This window comes from Piliocolobus tephrosceles, chromosome 2, assembly GCF_002776525.5.
Source record: "Piliocolobus tephrosceles isolate RC106 chromosome 2, ASM277652v3, whole genome shotgun sequence".
NCBI lineage: Eukaryota > Metazoa > Chordata > Mammalia > Primates > Cercopithecidae > Piliocolobus > Piliocolobus tephrosceles.
The window spans coordinates 70,092,245-70,110,444 of NC_045435.1; the positions used below are offsets into that span (position 1 = coordinate 70,092,245).

Here is an 18,200-nt window from a genome sequence, read left to right on the forward strand (position 1 = left end):
GTGTGCACCACCACAGGCAGCTTTTTTTTTTTTTTTAATTTTTTGTAGAAACGTGGTCTCACTATGTTGCCCAGGCTAGTCTCAAACTCCTGGGCTCAAGTGATCCTCTCACCTCAGCCTCCCAAAGTGCTGGGATAACAGGCATGAGCCATCATGCCCAGCCTATACTGAAATATTTAAGTGTGTAATATCAATTTACTTTAAAATATTTTAGCATAAAAAAGTGAAGACACAGATAACATTTCAGTGGCATCAGAAAATATTACCTAGGAATAAATCAAAAAATACTCAATAATCGTCAACAAATTTATAAAGTATTTTCAAAACATTAAAGAAAATGGAGATTAAAGTCAATGGAGATACCATGTTCAAGACATAGAGGTATCAATATTCTAAACTTTCAGTCTTATAGAAAGTTTCTCTCCCATAAATATGTGTGGTTCTTTTTTGCAAATAAATTTATTTTCTGGACTATTTAACTTCTGTGATTAAAGAGTCAACTAAGGTTAAAACAATAATAAATAAATAAAACCATTATGGGGTATCGTTACACACCTATTAAAATGACTAAAATAAAAATCCTGACAGTATGACGTGCTAACCCTATACTGCTGGTGGGAATGTAAAATTGTACAGCCACTATGGAAAACAGTTTGGGCCAGGCGCAGTGGCTCATACCTATAACACCAGCACTTTGGGATGCCAAGGTACGCAGACTGCTTAAGCCCAGGAGTTTGAGAACAGCCTGGACAACATGGTGAAAAACCATCTCTACAAAAAAATACAAAAATTAGCCAGGTGTGGTGGTACATGCCTGTAGTCCCAGCTTCTCAGGATGCTGAGGTAGGAGGATCGCTTGAGCCCGGGAGACAGAGGTTGCAGTGAGCCAAGACTGTGCCACTGCACTGAGCCTGGGTAACACAGTGAGACCCTGTCTCAAGAAAAAAAGAAAAGAGTTCACGGTTTCTAATAAAGCTAAATATACACTCAACATACGGCCCAGCAAATCCATTCCTGAGTTTCTACCCTAGAAAAATGAAAATGATGCTCACACAAAAACTTGTACTTGACTATTAATAGCAATTCTCTTCATAATGAACCCAAAAGAACTCAAATGTCCTTCAATAGATCAAAGGATAAACCATAATTTTTGTATTCCACTATACGTCCTAACAATGGAATACCACCCTGCAATAAAAAGAAACTATTGATACATGCAATGATCGGGATGAATCTCAAAGGCATTATGCTGAGTGACAGAAGGCAATCTGAAAAGGCTGTATATTCTGTAATGCCATTTAAATGACATTCTCAAAAAGAAAAAACTACAGTGATGGAGAACAGATCAGTAAAGTTGCCAGCAGTAAGAAGCAGGGAAATGAGTATGACTACAAAGGGTAGCACAACGGAGTTTAGGATGATGGAAATGTTCTATATCTTGATTGTGATGATGGCTATACAAATCTGTACATACACTGAATTCACAGCACTGTACACGGGAAAGACGTTTACAGTACAATTTTTAAAATAAATCATAATTCTGTGTTCTTCTTGCCTGATGTAAATATATGAAATGGGAAAGATGACATAATTTCATTTTTTTTCTGCCCAATAAAAGAGGCTAGATGCAATGATACACCTATAGCTTCTAAACACCATTCCCCACCAAAAGGAATCAAGGACCCTTGGGGAGGGGCTGACTACAGGACTGGGGCAGGGAGAGTACAAGGTAAGACTAAGATACCTTGCTACACCAGCAAGGAGGTTCTCAAAGACTAATGGGGGCTGGGCACGGTGGCTCATGCCTGTAATTCCAGCACTTTGGGAGGCCAAGGTGGGCAGATCACTTGAGGTCAGGAGTTCGAGACCAGCCTGGCCAATTTCGTGAAACTCCATCTCTATTAAAAATGCAAAATTTGTTGGGTGTGGTGGTGCGCACCTGTAATCCCAGATACTCAGGAAGCTGAAGCAGGAAAATCACTTGAACCTGGGAGGCAGAGGTTGCAGTGAGCCGAGATCGTGCCACTGTACCGCAGACTGGGCAACAGAGTGAGACTCTATCTCAAAAAAAGACTAATGGGGAAATGTCACATGAACACAGTAGTAGGCTGAAGAGGCTCCCACTGGCCAAATTTGGGACAGTTTAAGCATCAAAAGAGTAATAATAATAATGGTAATACACTATAATTCCCAAACAAAAAAGAATCCATGACTATGGTGGTGACTGCACATACTTATGAATATACTAAAATCCCTTGAACTGTCACTTTAAATGAGTAAACTGTCTGGTACATGAATTGTATCTCAATTAGGCTATGTTTTAAAATCCATGAGTCCATGGGGGTTTTTTTAAAAGGATCTGGAGGGCAAGGGAGGAAACTCTTCCCTACAGAAGAATGCCAGCTAACAAATTCACAGAAAAATGACAGTATTAGGAAAATCATTATTTTGCAATCACCAATGTAATAAATCCTTAAGACAAGAAGTATCCACAGATGCTAAAATCATTAGGTGAAAGATTATTGGGGAACAGGATAATCATGTGTCCTCAAAATATTACCCCATCAAAGGATAATCGAACCTTTAGTGTATAAAAAACTGGAAAACAACGTAATCAAACGATCAAACTCACCAAGTATAAGACTTTTTGTGCCTCCTGGTATAATTCAATGAGAAACACCCCAAAATACTTATCCATGTAAAAAAAAAAAACAAAAAAACAAAACAAAACAAAAAACAAACAAACAAAAAATTACCCTGAGTCTAATAATAGGGAACTCAGATAATCCAGATCATGGAACCGTTTACAGGACAAATATCTTGGACTCCACAAAAGTCAATGACATGGAGGAAATAAAAAAGGTTGGGGACCCTGACAACCAAATGCAATGTATGATCCTTTACGGTATCCTGAGGAGAGAAAGAAGTTATAAGGCTTTTATCACTGGGACAACAGGGAAATTGACCACATATTAGATAATATTAGTTAGTTAATATTAAATTTCTTGGGTGTGATAATGGCATTGTAGTTATGAGAAGTTGTAACTCCATTCTTAGGAGACATGCTGAAATACTGAATAAGTATCAGATTGTCTGCTACTTACTTAAAATATCTCAGAAAAAAAGAGGAAGAAAAAGGGGCAGAGCAAAGCAAAATGTTAATTGGTGAATCTTGGGGGAAAAAAATACACGTTTTACCTTTTCTGTAAATTGTAATTTTTCAAAATAAAAAGCTGGAGAGGCAGGAAAAAAGAAAAAGGTGGTGTTACTATTCATTTCAAACTTCCTCACTCATACCTCAAACAGTAGAAAGGAAATACATACATTGTTACGAGAAGCACTTTGGGAGGCCGAGACGGGCGGATCACGAGGTCAGGAGATCGAGACCATCCTGGCTAACACTGTGAAACCCCGTCTCTACTAAAAAATACAAAAAACTAGCCGGGCGAGGTGGTGGGCGCCTGTAGTCCCAGCTACTCGGGAGGCTGAGGCAGGAGAATGGCGTAAACCTGGGAGGCGGAGCTTGCAGTGAGCTGAGATCCGGCCACTGCACTCCAGCCTGGGGAACAGAGCGAGACTCCGTCTCAAAAAAAAAAAAAAAAAAAAAAAAAAAAAAAAAGAGTTCAAAGAATTCAGAGCCCAACTCTGCCTTCCACTAACAGTGTTTCTTGCTTTACGTAGATCAAGTTACACCACCAAGGGTCAGTTTTCTCACTGGTATTAAACAGAGAAACGTCTGTTAGCATATAAAATGGTTTACAAGGTAGATGAATATTAGAGATTGAGTGGGAATCATGACAAGTTCTTAAAGAGGTACGTACTTTCCAATTACTCAGTTGGCAATAATGATTGAGAATTATTATGAAGATTAAATGAAAAAAATATATATGAAAAGTACCTAGTCTGGCATATGGCAGATGCTGGATAAATTCAACGTACTTTCTCCTTCAAATACAGAAAAATAATGTGGTAAGAACTTACCAGTTACCAAGAGGCAACTGTATACCAGACCTTTGGTGTTTTCACTCCATCAAAACTTAATGATTGAGATTAAGATTAAGATTGAGATTAAGATTGTTCTCACTACTTTTTCAAACTCATATTAAATGTCTATAAGGATGAGAAAACCTTGGCAAACAATTGTGTGAACCAAAAGATAAATCAGCCGAGAGTCTAATTATCACGAGATCTTTGTTAGTCAACATGAAACACAGCATAGATGACTGAACACAGATACTATTGGTATCTTCTACCAGGCAAATGACATGTTTGTCATTTACCCTAAAAAGGATAATAAATTTTGTCCCGAAGTGATTTTTAACTTAGTCATCATTCCATTCTCTAAAACAGAAGTATGGAAAAATTCACTGATAATAGGAAAGACTTAAAATACGTGGATCAAGACATAGGCAAGCTTTATCAGAAACTTTGTAATCCATTTGTAAGACTCCCACAGATCAATTTAACCACTTATTTCCAAAACATAATTAGGATACACACTAAACTAATAAGATCAAAATACTTTTCTAAGAATCATAACATTAACATAATTCCTTCCTACTATTAAAAAAAAATCAATGAAACACATTTGAGGCCAAAGAATCATTAGAATGGTTATCATCGGCTGTCTTTAATGAGAGATTTGTAAAATAATAGACACGAGAGAAAGATAATTACTTGACCTCCCCCCAAAAAATCAGGATCAAATAAAAGCCTTCAAACAAATGAACTATATTCTTATATTTATCATATCTTAAAGCATTTTCATTCGATGAGGACACTATAGCACCAGGTATAACCGTAACAGAGGCAGAGCTGTCGGCAAAACCTAGACTGCCCGACCACAAAGCCCTAGTCTGAACCACTATGCTCTGCGGCCTTCAGGAAACAGCAAATCTGACCCAAGAAGGCCATGAATAGAAGCCCAGACACAGTGAATTATAACACAGGATTAGAACAGGAGAATGAAGGATTCCAAGATTCCCAGGGGAAAAGGGGACTCAGGACAAAAGACAGTATGTTTTCAAAGTTGTTATATTCAAAAATAATGCAAATAATGCCTTTTTCACATAGAAAAGGCAATTAGAAACTCCAAAGAAAAAAGATAAGCTCAAGCCCCAAATGTTGTAAATTAAATTTTAGCAACTGAGTGCAAGAAAAGAAGGTCTATTTGATTCTGATGCTGGTACCATCTCTCAGGGGGTAAGTCCCATACACACACAAAAATACAGCCTTAGCACACTACGTGGTCTGATCATTCATGAAGTCTTCTCAATAATACGAACACTAGTTCACCAGTACTCTACTTTTGGAATCAATACAGAAAAACTACGAAAGAAGTGATTGAGGGTAAAAGATGAAATTGTCAACCCTCTTGACAATGTACAATGAAAGTATAGCTGAGAGAAGTCTTTCCAGAAAGTGAAATTTGCAGGTTAAGGAGGACAAGGTGGCAAAAAGAAAGCAACAGCCTCATTATGTCAAGAGAAAATTGTAAGACGCTGAAAGTTTGTAGGATAAGAAATAAACACATATATGACTTAAAGTTTCTAAAATGACCAGAGGAATGAAATTTATAACTGGAATGCTAGAATGAAACGGGGTTGGGGAGGAAAATAATGTCAGCTTAATCACATCTTCCATCCCAAAGACTCAACGGACTTTATTTATTGACAAATTTTAAAACAGACGTTTAAATATATTATCTGGGGGCCGGGCGCGGTGGCTCAAGCCTGTAATCCCAGCACTTTGGGAGGCCGAGACGGGCGGATCATGAGGTCAGGAGATCGAGACCCTCCTGGCTAACACGGTGAAACCCCGTCTCTACTAAAAATACAAAAAATTAGCCGGGCGAGGTGGTGGGCGCCTGTGGTCCCAGCCACTCGGGAGGCTGAGGCAGGAGAATGGCGTGAACCCAGGAGGCAGAGGTTGCGGTGAGCTGAGATCCGGCCACTGCACTGTAGCCTGGGCGACAGAGCAAGACTCCGTCTCAAAAAAAAATAAAAAAATAAATAAATAAATATATTATCTGAAAGTATCAATGAAAAAGGAACTAAAAAAAAAAATTAAAATAAAAAAAAAAAAAAAAAAAAAAGGCTACCTCTAGAGAGTGGAACCAGAATGGAGAGGGATGGGCAGGAGACTGTTGTTTTTCATCCTAAGTCTTTCTACATTATTTGGGTTGTTACTAATTGCATATATTATTTTGATACAAGTTCACAATAAAAGAAATTAAATTTTAAATTTAACTTGTCATTATTTTAGAAGATGACTTTAAAATTATGTATTTCATACAATGTCCAAATCTAGCATTTTAGTTTTTTGTTTTTTTAAAACAAACTTTCATAAAAGTTACGTAAATAGCAGAGTTCACATATACACTGACTTCCCTAATGTTAATAACTTAACCAGAGTACCCTTATCAAAACCAGCTACCAATTTTGCTGCAATGCTAACAGCTAAATTACAGATTTTGAATGTTACTAGTTTTTCCCAAAATCTTATCTGTTCCAGGATCAAATCCAGGATTCTACACTGCACTTACTTGTTTTGTCTCCTTAGTCTCCTCTTTATTTGTGACAGTTCTTTCATCTTTCTTTATCATGACTTTGACAATTCTGTACAATGTCTCTCAATTTGGGTTTGTTTGATGTTTTCTCATGAACACACTGAGATTATGCATCTTTGGCAAGAAGACCAAAGGAGTTACATTGTGTCCTTGGTGCATTATATTAGGGATGTATGATGTTAATATAATCTTATTACTGGTGATGTTAATCTTCATCACTTGGATAAAATAGCAACTGCCAGTCTTTTCAAATGTAAAATTACTATTTTCCCCTTTGTAAGTGATAAATAGCTTTGGGGAAATACTTCTAAACTATGATACTCATTTTTTAAAATAATTGACAAATAAAGATTATATATATTAAAGTGAGCAATGTGATGATTTGATACACATTGTGTAATGATTACCACAATCCAATTAATTAACGCATCCATCACTTTTCACACTGTACCTTAAATACCCAGAACCTGTTGATCCTATAACCGAGAATTTGTACCCTCTGTCCAACATCTCCCCATTTACCCACTCCCTAACCCCAGGGAACCACGGTTCTACTCTCTGCTTCTATGAATTTGACTTTCTTAGTTTACACATATAATACAATATTTGTCTTTCTGTTATGACATTCATTTTTATACATTATATTTACAGCTATCTTTTAGAGATGCATAGTGACCTATTTCTGGATGAAATCACAATGTCTGGTATTTGCTTCAATATCATACAGACGTGTGGGAAATAGGCTTTGGTACAGATGGAACAATATTGCTCAAGAGCTAGTAATTGATGAGACTACAGGAATTCATTTTACTAATCTTTTCTGTGTGCCTTTAAATTTTTCCATGGTAAAAGTTTTAAAAAATTAGAACCCAAATAAATACAACTCCATCCACACATGTACCAAAAGATAACACAAATTTACCCATTCAGGTATCTTGATCAGAAAACACTATTATGCTTAAATTTTCATTTTCTAATTTGAACCTTTTTTTTTTCCCCCAAACAGTGCCAGGAAGCAACTCCCAAGTTCATGCTGAGGTTTTTGCCACCAACATTTAAAACACAGGCATTGTGCGCCCTCTAGTGTGATCTTCTGTAATGTGAGTTTTGCACTGAGAAGTTCAATAACAAAAAGAGTATATTCAAAAAGGGGGGGAAAAATCCTCTTCTCACAAAAATTTCTGCTTCTCCACTAGTCAATAAATTATCTGCTAGTTACTTGGCTATGTACCAAAACCACTTCAAGTCCAAAGATTATCAACGTTTTTCCACGTACTCTACTGTTTCTCAGAACATATCATGCAGCTCAGGGAACAAAAAAGGACAGAAGACTACAATCAGTCAAAACATTTTTAAGCGCCCTTCATAAAGGCCAGATGAAAAAGGATGCGGAAATCAATATTAATGGCTAATTTAGAAGCCTCTCATTGTGTTCTGCCCATATAAACGGTTCCATTTCTATCCTTTAGAATCCTCTAACACTCAGAAATTGTGCTCCACTTCTCACTCAGGTCAAGATTTGGTTCACGTCTTGCAGATCTCCCATTACGTTATTTTCTTAGGATTTATTGAAAAATTCTATCAGTGAATTTATCCGTAAGACACGAACAGGAGGCAAAGTGTAACGAGAATCACAGGCTTTGGAATTATGCAGACTTGACTTCCAATTCCAGTCCTGCCATCTCCTAGTTGTATTACTTAATTTTTCTAAGCCTCTGCTTACGATCTGTACAAATAGGCTAATGTCTTACAGTTTAAGGATCAGGAAAATATATGTAAAGTAAACAATCATAATTAGTATTCAAATTGTAACTATTTTCATTATGTGATCCCAAAGTAATCTGCAGACAAGCAGTCGAACCCACAGATAAACATTTTAATTTCCTTTGAATGATTCCAATCACTATTTTTGAATAACACAATCTAAAAAACTAGATTTGACCTTCAAATTTAGTCTTCTTACATATATAGTTTCTTAATACTCCATATAAGATGGTGTTTCTTCAGACAATAAGACAGTATACAGTAATGAGAACATCAAGGGTAATTGCTGATCCACACAGTATTCACCGAAGACAATTTGCACACACCTGATGAAGGATCTTCTTCATAAGTTGTTTTATTATTTTCATGTATCATTTCAAAACCTGTTTTGAATATATGAAACAGTTACAGGAGTAGCTATAACTAGAAATGACAAAATTAAAATAAGAGCTATTTGTGGACAGCAGTAAATACGATAGGAAAAGAAAATTAATCTCAATGGAAGTACAGAGAGTTTATCTGGTAGAAAACCATTAGCTTGTATAGGAATTAAGTGAGAACTCCACAATTCTTGCTAAATGTATCTGGAGATCTTAAATATCTAAGTACTTAAAACTGGTCTGCTTTTGAGAAGCAAGTATGATTAAGTCATCGGTTTGTTAAATATTTTCTGAGTGTGCTATGTGCCAGACACTCTTCTACGTGTTCGATTAAGAGTAGGAAACAAAGCGGGAGGCATCTGCCCTCCTGATGCATAGATTCTAGTGGAGGGAAGACAGCAGTAATTAATTTTTGAACAAGAAATGAAGGTAATTTCAAACATTGGTGCATGTAAAGGTAACAGGTGAGTGATTGGGTAACAGGTGAGTGATCTATTTTAGCTGGAGTGATCACAGGAGGTCCCTCAGAGAAGAGGCACGTGAACTAACACCTAGATAAGGGAAAATCATGCAAACGTGATAATATGCACTTACAAGCCACAGTTCTTCATGAACACTTCCATCAACACAGATTCCTTACACTTGCTTATTTCCTCTAATTAATTTATTTTTAATACCATGTAGACTTCCAGTTTCCCCGAACTCCTGGAACTAACGCCTATCTAAAGGCTTAAAGACTACAGACAGATATAAATATGGATTATTCATTTTAAATATGTATTTTCCTCCCCAAAAAGTGTATCTGTTAATAAAATGTAAAATACACAGCTCACCATAAAAGTTAAGTTCATGGATTCTGGAGTCCTCTGATCTCTCCCTTACCGGTATGAGACCCTGGGTCAACCACAAACTTACCAAGCTTTAGTTTCTGTCAAGTTGGGATCGTGTTTTGGGCGACTGTGAGGATTATGTGAAATAATGTATGTAAAGAACTTTAGCACAGTGACTGGAATATTCTAAGTACTTGGTAAATGTAAACATTTTATTTCCATCTAAAATGACACACATTTTTGAGGTGTTTACATATGAATATATCAATATAAGAGGTATTCTGAGATTTTAACTTTAAAATCAAAACTATATATAAAAGCAAATAACTCAGAAGTAAATTCATGTCTTCAAAATAATTTCAGTGAGACCACCAAATGATTTTTAAAGATGAGTTTCTACACTGGTGCCCAAAAGAACAAAGGCAGCAGAAAAAGAAAATGAATAGACATTTCCATTTACAGAGGAGAATGACCAAAAACAAGTACTCACGGATGCCCACATGTGGGCTGAAGCTAGAGACGTATGAAATGGTCTTCTCTCTGAAGAGATGAAACTTTAGCTGGAAGGGTTTGAAGGGACAGAATATGGCCGATCCTGTGGGGTGACTGAGTAACAGCAGTCACACTGCCCCCAGTCCACCCTTTGCCTCACTTCATCTACTACACTGAAAAGCTCATACTCAACTTTCCAATCCCCACACAACTCAGAAAGGCCGACATACCATCTGTCCCAGGAAAGTTTTTGTTTTCGAGATAAACAAAACGACAGATAAAGTTAGTACTGCCTCATGCCCTTCCCCTTCTTCATGTCTGGAATGGAACTATGATGCCTGAAAGTAGAGCAGACATTTTGTGACCATGAGTCAATTAGCCAGAGCATTAAAGTTAGCCAGGCAAAATGAAAAAGACTGGATTCTCCTTGCCCTCATCTAACCAGTACACCAGCCTTAGAATGATCATCTTCAGATTTGTTAGAAAAGGGAAAAACAGAAAACTTCTTTGGTGAAACTACTGTAGTCAAATTTTCTGTTATTTGCAGCCTAAATGCAATCCAAATGGACTCACGAAGATGAAGAAAGAGGACATTTCACATGGGATGAAAACCACAAAGGAACAACAACAAAGAGCTATTTCTCAACACTATGGTTTATGATCACAACGTTTAAATAAAGAATTAAGAGATAATTTCCACCTGTATCCAACAGCTTCCAACGTGTTTACAGTGAAGCATCATATTATTGGATTTACATTCCACACACCATATACACAGGAACTGGTGCCCCTTTAGGACAACATGGCCAACATGCAATAATGGAAATATGCAGCATTTTCAAGTCACTTCACAGCGTAAATGAAATTTGTTCAAGGAATGAAAAAAGTAAATAGCAGCTGGTTTCATGTAAACGAAACATGAGAAACTATGCACTGAATGGCTAGAGTAATACTTCCACATTACAATAATTTTACTCAATTGTTCTTCCTAAAAATGTTTATTTAAGAGATGATGAAACACTAGAGGCTAAAGCCCAGGTTTGAGGAGTAATGATTTTAGGTTCTTGAATTAAAGAATGAATCAAATGAACCAGCACTCATTCTTCATAGAACATCTCTCCAGTAAAGTTACAATAATGTAAATGCAATTAAGTGACTCATTTTATAAACCTCTATGATAAAAGAGGAAATTTCATTTTCATTTGTTTAATATTTCCATCAAAAAGAATGTCTCATTACACATTTACTGAAAGCCTGAATAATAAAACAATGGACCAATTCCAAGAGCAAACAGGGACTTATTTCTTTTCCCATGAAGCTAGCATTATGGAATTTTAACAGATGTTCTATTTGGTCATAGTTAATAAAATGAATTATGTAGGATTAACATAGGGTTCAATATGTTTGCATTGGATTTTAACTGAAAAACAATTTCACATTAGAAGTTTGGAAAGATTTTGAAACACTTTTTTCCCTTTTCAGTAGAAGTGCTAAGATGAAGAAAATAAATGAATAATTATAGCACTTACTGCTTTTCCAATAAAAATCAGACTTATAAAAACTACTTTTTCAAGGTTTAAGAAGACTGGAATCTTAGAAAAGTATATACCCTTTGGTATTTCATCACCCGTCTCATGCAAAGATCATAGTAATGTAGCATATCAAAAGCCTGATTCACTACTCTACATAACTCCAAGCCCTCTTAGAGCTCCCTCACCTTTCTGAAATGATCATGATGTCAGGCAGCTTCTGAACAAAAATGAGTCAAACTTAAAGCAGTGAAGAACAACAAGTATTCACTGAGTGCTCACTGTGTAGAAGGTATTATCCTCGAGTCTGTGTATCCTACAAGGAGGTAAACACCCAGTGGCTGTTTTCAAGAGGACTAATATGCGATCTGGAAAGATAAGCCACAACCCAATTTTAAGGACAAACTGAAAGAGAACGAGGTAAATCAAAGAAAACAATTTCACACAAACATACACAGAGACAGATACACAGCACTGATACAAGGAGGGGGAAAATTCTCCCTCATGAGACAGGGCTATTTTTTTTCCTCTTTTACAATCATGATAAGCAGGAAATAGTATATAGAGCCTTAAGGTCAGTAAAGATGCAACAGAAGTTCTGGCGATGGCCGGTAACATTTTTCAGTGGAAAACATCCAAGTGGTGCAATCTCCATAAGAATAAGCCAAAAATGAACCATCATGGAATTTTCCCAACACACTTCCATTAGGAATCTTGATCAGCTCAATTATCAATTAGGATAACTTTACTTTATTATACCAATATGCTGTTTTTCCTACAGAAGTAGCCAGTGAATATAAAATCAACTGCAGGTTGCAATTTGTTACAATTATAGAGATGCCTCTCAATAAGACATTTGGATACAACACTCTCATTATGGCTGAAAAGCTTTACAAGCAGTAACAACTGTCTGGCCTCTCATTCAAACACAGCAATTGTTAGTCATCAACACGTCTGAATGCAGATAGATCAAGGTTGCATCCCCGTTGAAGAACCTAACAACCTAAAGGCAGGTTTAATTTCTGAATCTCCTAGCAGGCTACACTGCTATCACAGCCGCCTTCTAGAACTGCTGTAAAGGTATAAAGGTATCAATGAGAACAGTCTATGCAAAGTTCCTAGCACAAATGGGCAAACCTGGACTCAGATTAGTAAACTTGTCAGGAGCAGATGGCTGGTAATGGACAGAGCTGCATTCCACACTTAGGTGTTTTATCAGTCCATTCTCATAATGCTATAAAGGTACTACCTGAGACTGAGTAATTTATAAAGGAAAGAGGTTTGTCTCACAGTTTGCATGGCTGAGGAGCCTCAGGCAACTTACAATCATGGCAGATTGGGGGAAGCAAGGCACGTCTTACATGGCAGCAGGAGAGAGAGAGCACAAAGGGGGAACTGCCAAACACTTTTAAAACCATCAGCTCTTGTGAGAACTCTCTCACTATCATGAGAAGAGTATGAGGGAAACCACCCATCCAACCACCTCCCATCAGGTCCCTCCCCCGCCACGTGGGGATTACAATTCAAGATGAGATATAGGTGGGGACAGAGAGCCAAACCATATCAGGTGTCCTTCACTGTTAATGCTCTTTCAGTTACCAGAGTACTAATCATCCTTGTTAACATTTCCTGAGCACATACTATGAGACAGGCACTGTAGAAAGCACTTCCCCTGGATCCCCTCAATTAATTCTCACAAGAATTTGGGGAAGTTTCAAATCATCAGTTCACAGGAAAGTAAATAAAACTGTTCTCAGATATATGTTACTATGTCCACTCTTACTTGTAATTAAAATTAGAACTACAATGACATCTTTTTTTTATCTTTAAGACTGCTAGTCCATAGGTGAGGCAGGGGAAAACAGCTCCTATGTTGTTGGCAAGTGTCAATTGGTACTTCCCTAAAGGGCAATTTGGCATTATCTACCAAAATTACAAATGCCCATCCATACCTTTCATGAAGTAATTCTACTTTTGGTATGTAACCTGCAAACATTCAACCATGTATAACATGACACAGGAACTGTATCACTCACTGCAGCATGTCTGTAATGTCCACCAATAGGGAAATGTTAAATAAACTATGGTTTGTTTATACAATGGACTACTATGCAAACATTATAAAAGACAGTGCTCTTTGTGAAGTGATATAAATCACCTCCAAAATAAAGCAGGTTAGAAAGCAGCAACAAAAAATACAGAAGATCTAGGATGGAGTGGCTCTGGAAAAACACTAAGGAGACTTATATAACATGAGTGTTTGGGGGAAAGGCACTGAGTAGGCAGACAGCAGAACCGGGAAGGAGACTTTGGAGGACAGTCCTTGAAGCTTGATTCCTGAAGGTTCCCGTTTCCAGCCACTGGATTTAGGGGAATCCCTGCTGCTTAGCATGGATATTAAGGGAAAACAAGTCTGAAAAGCTGCTATATCCACTTTTGAGTAAACTAGTAAGAGTAATGATTTTTGCACCTAAAGACTGGGGGCTTCAATGAACTTACTGAACAGATTGAATTACTTGTTTGGCGTGCTTGACTGCTTGCAGCAAAACTAGGGTGAGGAGAATAACCCTCACCGATCTCAAATCTCTTTAGGAGCATCTACCAAAAGGAAGCCAGGAGTTATTTGTTATTAAAATGGCTACATCTTGCCATTGGGACAGCTCCAAACAGCTTCTAACCTTCAGGTTTCTGCAGACAGGAGTCAGACACCAGCAATTTATCCTCCAGACTCCAGTGGACACATGTCGGGCTCTTTTAAGGGCGTTTCCCAAATTCTCCACTCCAGTCCCTGGCAAACAGCTGAGAGCAAGAGGTTCAACTTCTCCCCCAGACAAATACCCCACTTCACGCTCTCTTGAAGGCCCTCACTTGGCTTGCACTCTCTATGGTTATGAAAACCCCAATTCGGCTTCAATAAGCAAGCTACACACATGTACTTTCACACCCTTGGGGTTCTGCTCTTGCTGTTCTGCCTATATCCTTAACTACTTCTAACTGCCACTCCAACAATTAAGAGTCATTTTATGCTAATTGAGCACCACTCAAGCATTGCTCCTTCTGTAACCCCAGCTGCATCTTGTATATACTTATCATTACAGTGCTTATGACACTGCACTGTAAAGTGTCTACTTTCCTCTTTGTATCCCTGCCAGAAAGTGAATCCTTCAGGGCAGAAGTGCTCCTTGTAGTGCCCCAAGACCCAGTAGGCACTCCGAAAAGGACTGCTGAGTGAAATTTGTGGACAAAAGACATCTGCTAAGTTTAAATTATTCCCACTTCTTTTGAAACAATTTGCTTTACTCTGTTTTCTTCCTCTATAAAAAGTCCTTCTAATTTACGTCCAAGAGTATGAGGCTGCTCTCCATAAAATTTTCAGGCCAAGTGCATCTGAACTCATCCCAGTTATGAAAGCAGCTATGATTTTGCTCCCCATTTTCATCTTACTGCAGTAATAACACTGCACCAGCATGCTTGAGCACATTTAATTTGGCAAAGATCATGAGAAAAATGAACACTGAAAGGATGAGGTAAACAGTGTAATCTGCTGACCTTGCTTAGACTCCATCTAAAATTCACAGTAACTAAAATAATTTCAGAGAATGTAAGGGATAAGCATGCAATCTCCACAAACATCAAATGCAGGGGAAAAAAAAGTGTGACAACATTCACACAATCTAAACACAGAATCTATCTTATAAATGCATGGACTCAAACTTCAATCTCATTCTAATGGGCAACTGCTAGGGAGATAAAACTAGTTTAAAGAAAAAATTGCATACAGAATAAACGTATACGTTTCCAGGTGATTCTCACTACGGTTTTTATGTATTTTCTTATTGAAACAACAAACATGCTCTTGGCAAAAATATTTTATATTGGTGCCAGAATAAAGTAAGAATCTAAACTATAATGCAAAAGAATTCTGCTTAAAGCAGATGTTATCACTTCTTATTTTTCTCATTTTGAGAAGCAGCTATGTTTCATTCAGCAATAATTCTTCTCTCATTCTATCAGAGAATCTGTACAAAAGCAACACCTCAACTAAAATCAAGTCTGAAGGATCTTTTATAAATACGCATAATGCAGAAGATCTCAATTAAATTTCCAACAAAACGCTGTCATTTTGAGTAAACAAAGTCACCCCAGTAAGGTCACACTACTTTCAAGGATCGCAGGCTAGAAATTAATTTCTAGCATGACATATGTCAAAACAAATTTTTTAAAGAACACAGCACAGCTGCAACCATGTGTTTATCTGTTTGTATGCAAAACCAGTATTCTCCAGCATGTAAATATATTCCTTTATTCAGCATCTCTCAGAAACATAAAAAAGGCTTATTGCCTCTCTTTTTCCTGCACCCAGGTGAAATCTGAGTAAGTAACGCGTTTAGAAAGAAACTAAGTACAGAGTAAATATACAGTGTGGGTGCTATTCCTCAAAGGCACAAGTCATCTCCACAGAATTAACTAATTTTGAAACATTAAGTTTGCCTTAAAAAGTTTTTCAAAGATCTACACCAAGTAGATTGTGAACCTGTGAAAACCAAAGCTTTAAGTCACATGTAACAGTGTTGGTATGTCATAAAGAAGATTGCAATCTCTAGTTAAAAACAAAAAACTACCTGAGAATAAAATGAGGGATTTCAATCAATTTCAGTATTCGGTCAAATACGGCAATATTTAACTATTATGTTTCAGTATCCCAGAACCTCCAAATAGAAAACGCAGACACAGAGCAGACGTATGCAGGTTCTCACTTATATTTTCTCTAACAGAAAATTGTGTCCCAAACCAGACTTCTCTTATATCTCATCTATCTGAAAACGAACTTTTGAACTTCAAGATAGTCTCTTCTATGTGAAGCAAAGATTATAACACACTTGTTTTCTTTCTTTTTGGAGACAGGGTCTGTCTGTCACCCAGGCTGGAGTGCAGAGGCACAATTACGGCTCACTGCAGCCTCAACCCCCCAGGCTCAAGCAGTCCTCCCACCTTGGCCTCTCAAGTAGCTGGGATTACAGGCACCACCATGCCCAGCTAGTTTTCGTATTTGTTATAGAGACAGGGTCTCACAGTGTTGCCCAGGCTGGTCTTAAACTCCTGGGCTCAAACAACCCACCCACCTCCACCTAACAAAATGCTGGGATTACAGGATTGAGTCACCATGCCTGGCCTATACCATGCTCTTGCAGTAATATATTGAAACTACTTACTGATCATAAACTTTTGCTCTTTCAACCAAACAGAACAAAAGAAAATTTCCCATGTGCTGAATCACAGAAATTTAGAGTTAGAAGGCAAAGAGAGGTGAAGGGGCTTCCCCTGGGGTACACTGCTCTGTAAATCACCTGCAGTGCCAGGACTCCAGTCCAGACTGAACTTCCCAGCTCATATTTTGTTATCAAGAAGCCAAGGGCTCACTGCCTGATACAGACTTTTGAGACACCCACCTCTTAGACCAGCGGTCCCCAATATTTTTGGCACCAGGAACAAGTTTTGTGGAAGACAATTTTTCCATGGACCAGTGGTGGGGTGGGTGGTTTCAGGATGAAACTGTTCCACCGAAGATGTTCCACCTCCAATCATCATGCCTTAGATTCTCATAAGGAGAACACAACCAAGATCCCTTGCATGCGCAGTTACAATAGGGTTCGTGTTCCTATGAGAATCTAACGCTGCTGCTGATCTGACAGGAGGCAGAGCTCAGCTGGTAATGATCACTCACCTGCTGCTCACCTCCTGCCGTGTGGCTCAGTTCCTAACAGGCCACGGACCAGTACCAGGCCACAGCCCTGGGGTTGGGGTCCCTGTCTTAGAATGCTTATTTCATTACAAATTTTTCATTAGTTCCTCATAATTCAGTAATTAACTTGATATCTTACCCTCAGTAGTTCTTTTTTTTTATTTTTTTATTTTTTGGGAGACAAGAGTCTCGCTCTTGTTGCCCTGTTGCCCAGGCTGGAATCCAGTGGCACGATCTTGGCTCACTGTAATCTCTGCCTCCCGAGTTCAAGCAATTCTCCTGCCTCAGCCTCCTGAGTAACTGGGATTACAGGTGCCCGCCACTTGGCTAATTTTTGTATTTTTAGTAGAGACGGGGTTTCGCCATGTTGGCCAGGTTGGTTTTGAACTCCTCACCTCAGGTGATCCTTCTGCCTCGGCCTCCCAAAGTGCTGGGGTTACAGGCGTGAGCCACCACACACGGCCTGAAGTTATTTCTTAACACGTCAACTGTAAGAGACATTTAGCCACCCTGGAATAACAAGTCAGTTAAATCATGGGCCATTCTGACCACTGAAATTGCTCTTCCGGCAAACCCGCTCTACTCATTCTTTCAAATGTAAAAACTGAGAAAACTTAACAGAAAAGTGACGATAATTTCCCTTTTTGATTTTTTAAACCAAGTTTCTCCAAATATATTTCTAACTGTTAAGTAGTGTAAATTTACTGAACAAAGCACATCATTCTTTTGTACTTCAATATTGGAAAGTAAGTGACTTACCTCTCTTAAAACTGTGCTTTTATAGCCTCGATACAACCCTTGGATACCCTGAAACAAACAAACAGCCAAGAGCTCAGAAAGAATGGCAGAGATTTCTGAAGGACGCTCTGTATACAGCAGATCTACCTGCTCTTG

The 18,200-nt window shown here is 38.0% G+C and overlaps 1 protein-coding gene across 7 annotated transcripts in view; it reads right to left on the reverse strand.

Moving 5' to 3' along the window:
- SLC25A26 (solute carrier family 25 member 26) overlaps positions 1-18,200 on the reverse strand; it is a 167,763-nt gene that overhangs the window by 105,454 nt on the left and 44,109 nt on the right. For all 7 annotated transcript variants that reach the window (XR_004228844.1, XR_002728914.1, XM_023200326.1 and 4 more), the window contains exon 5: positions 18,066-18,113. Coding sequence is in view for 5 of the 7 variants with exons in the window: in XM_023200326.1 (XP_023056094.1) it covers positions 18,066-18,113 (48 nt within the window). In the remaining 2 variants the exon portion in view is untranslated. The remainder of the gene's footprint in view (positions 1-18,065; positions 18,114-18,200) is intronic.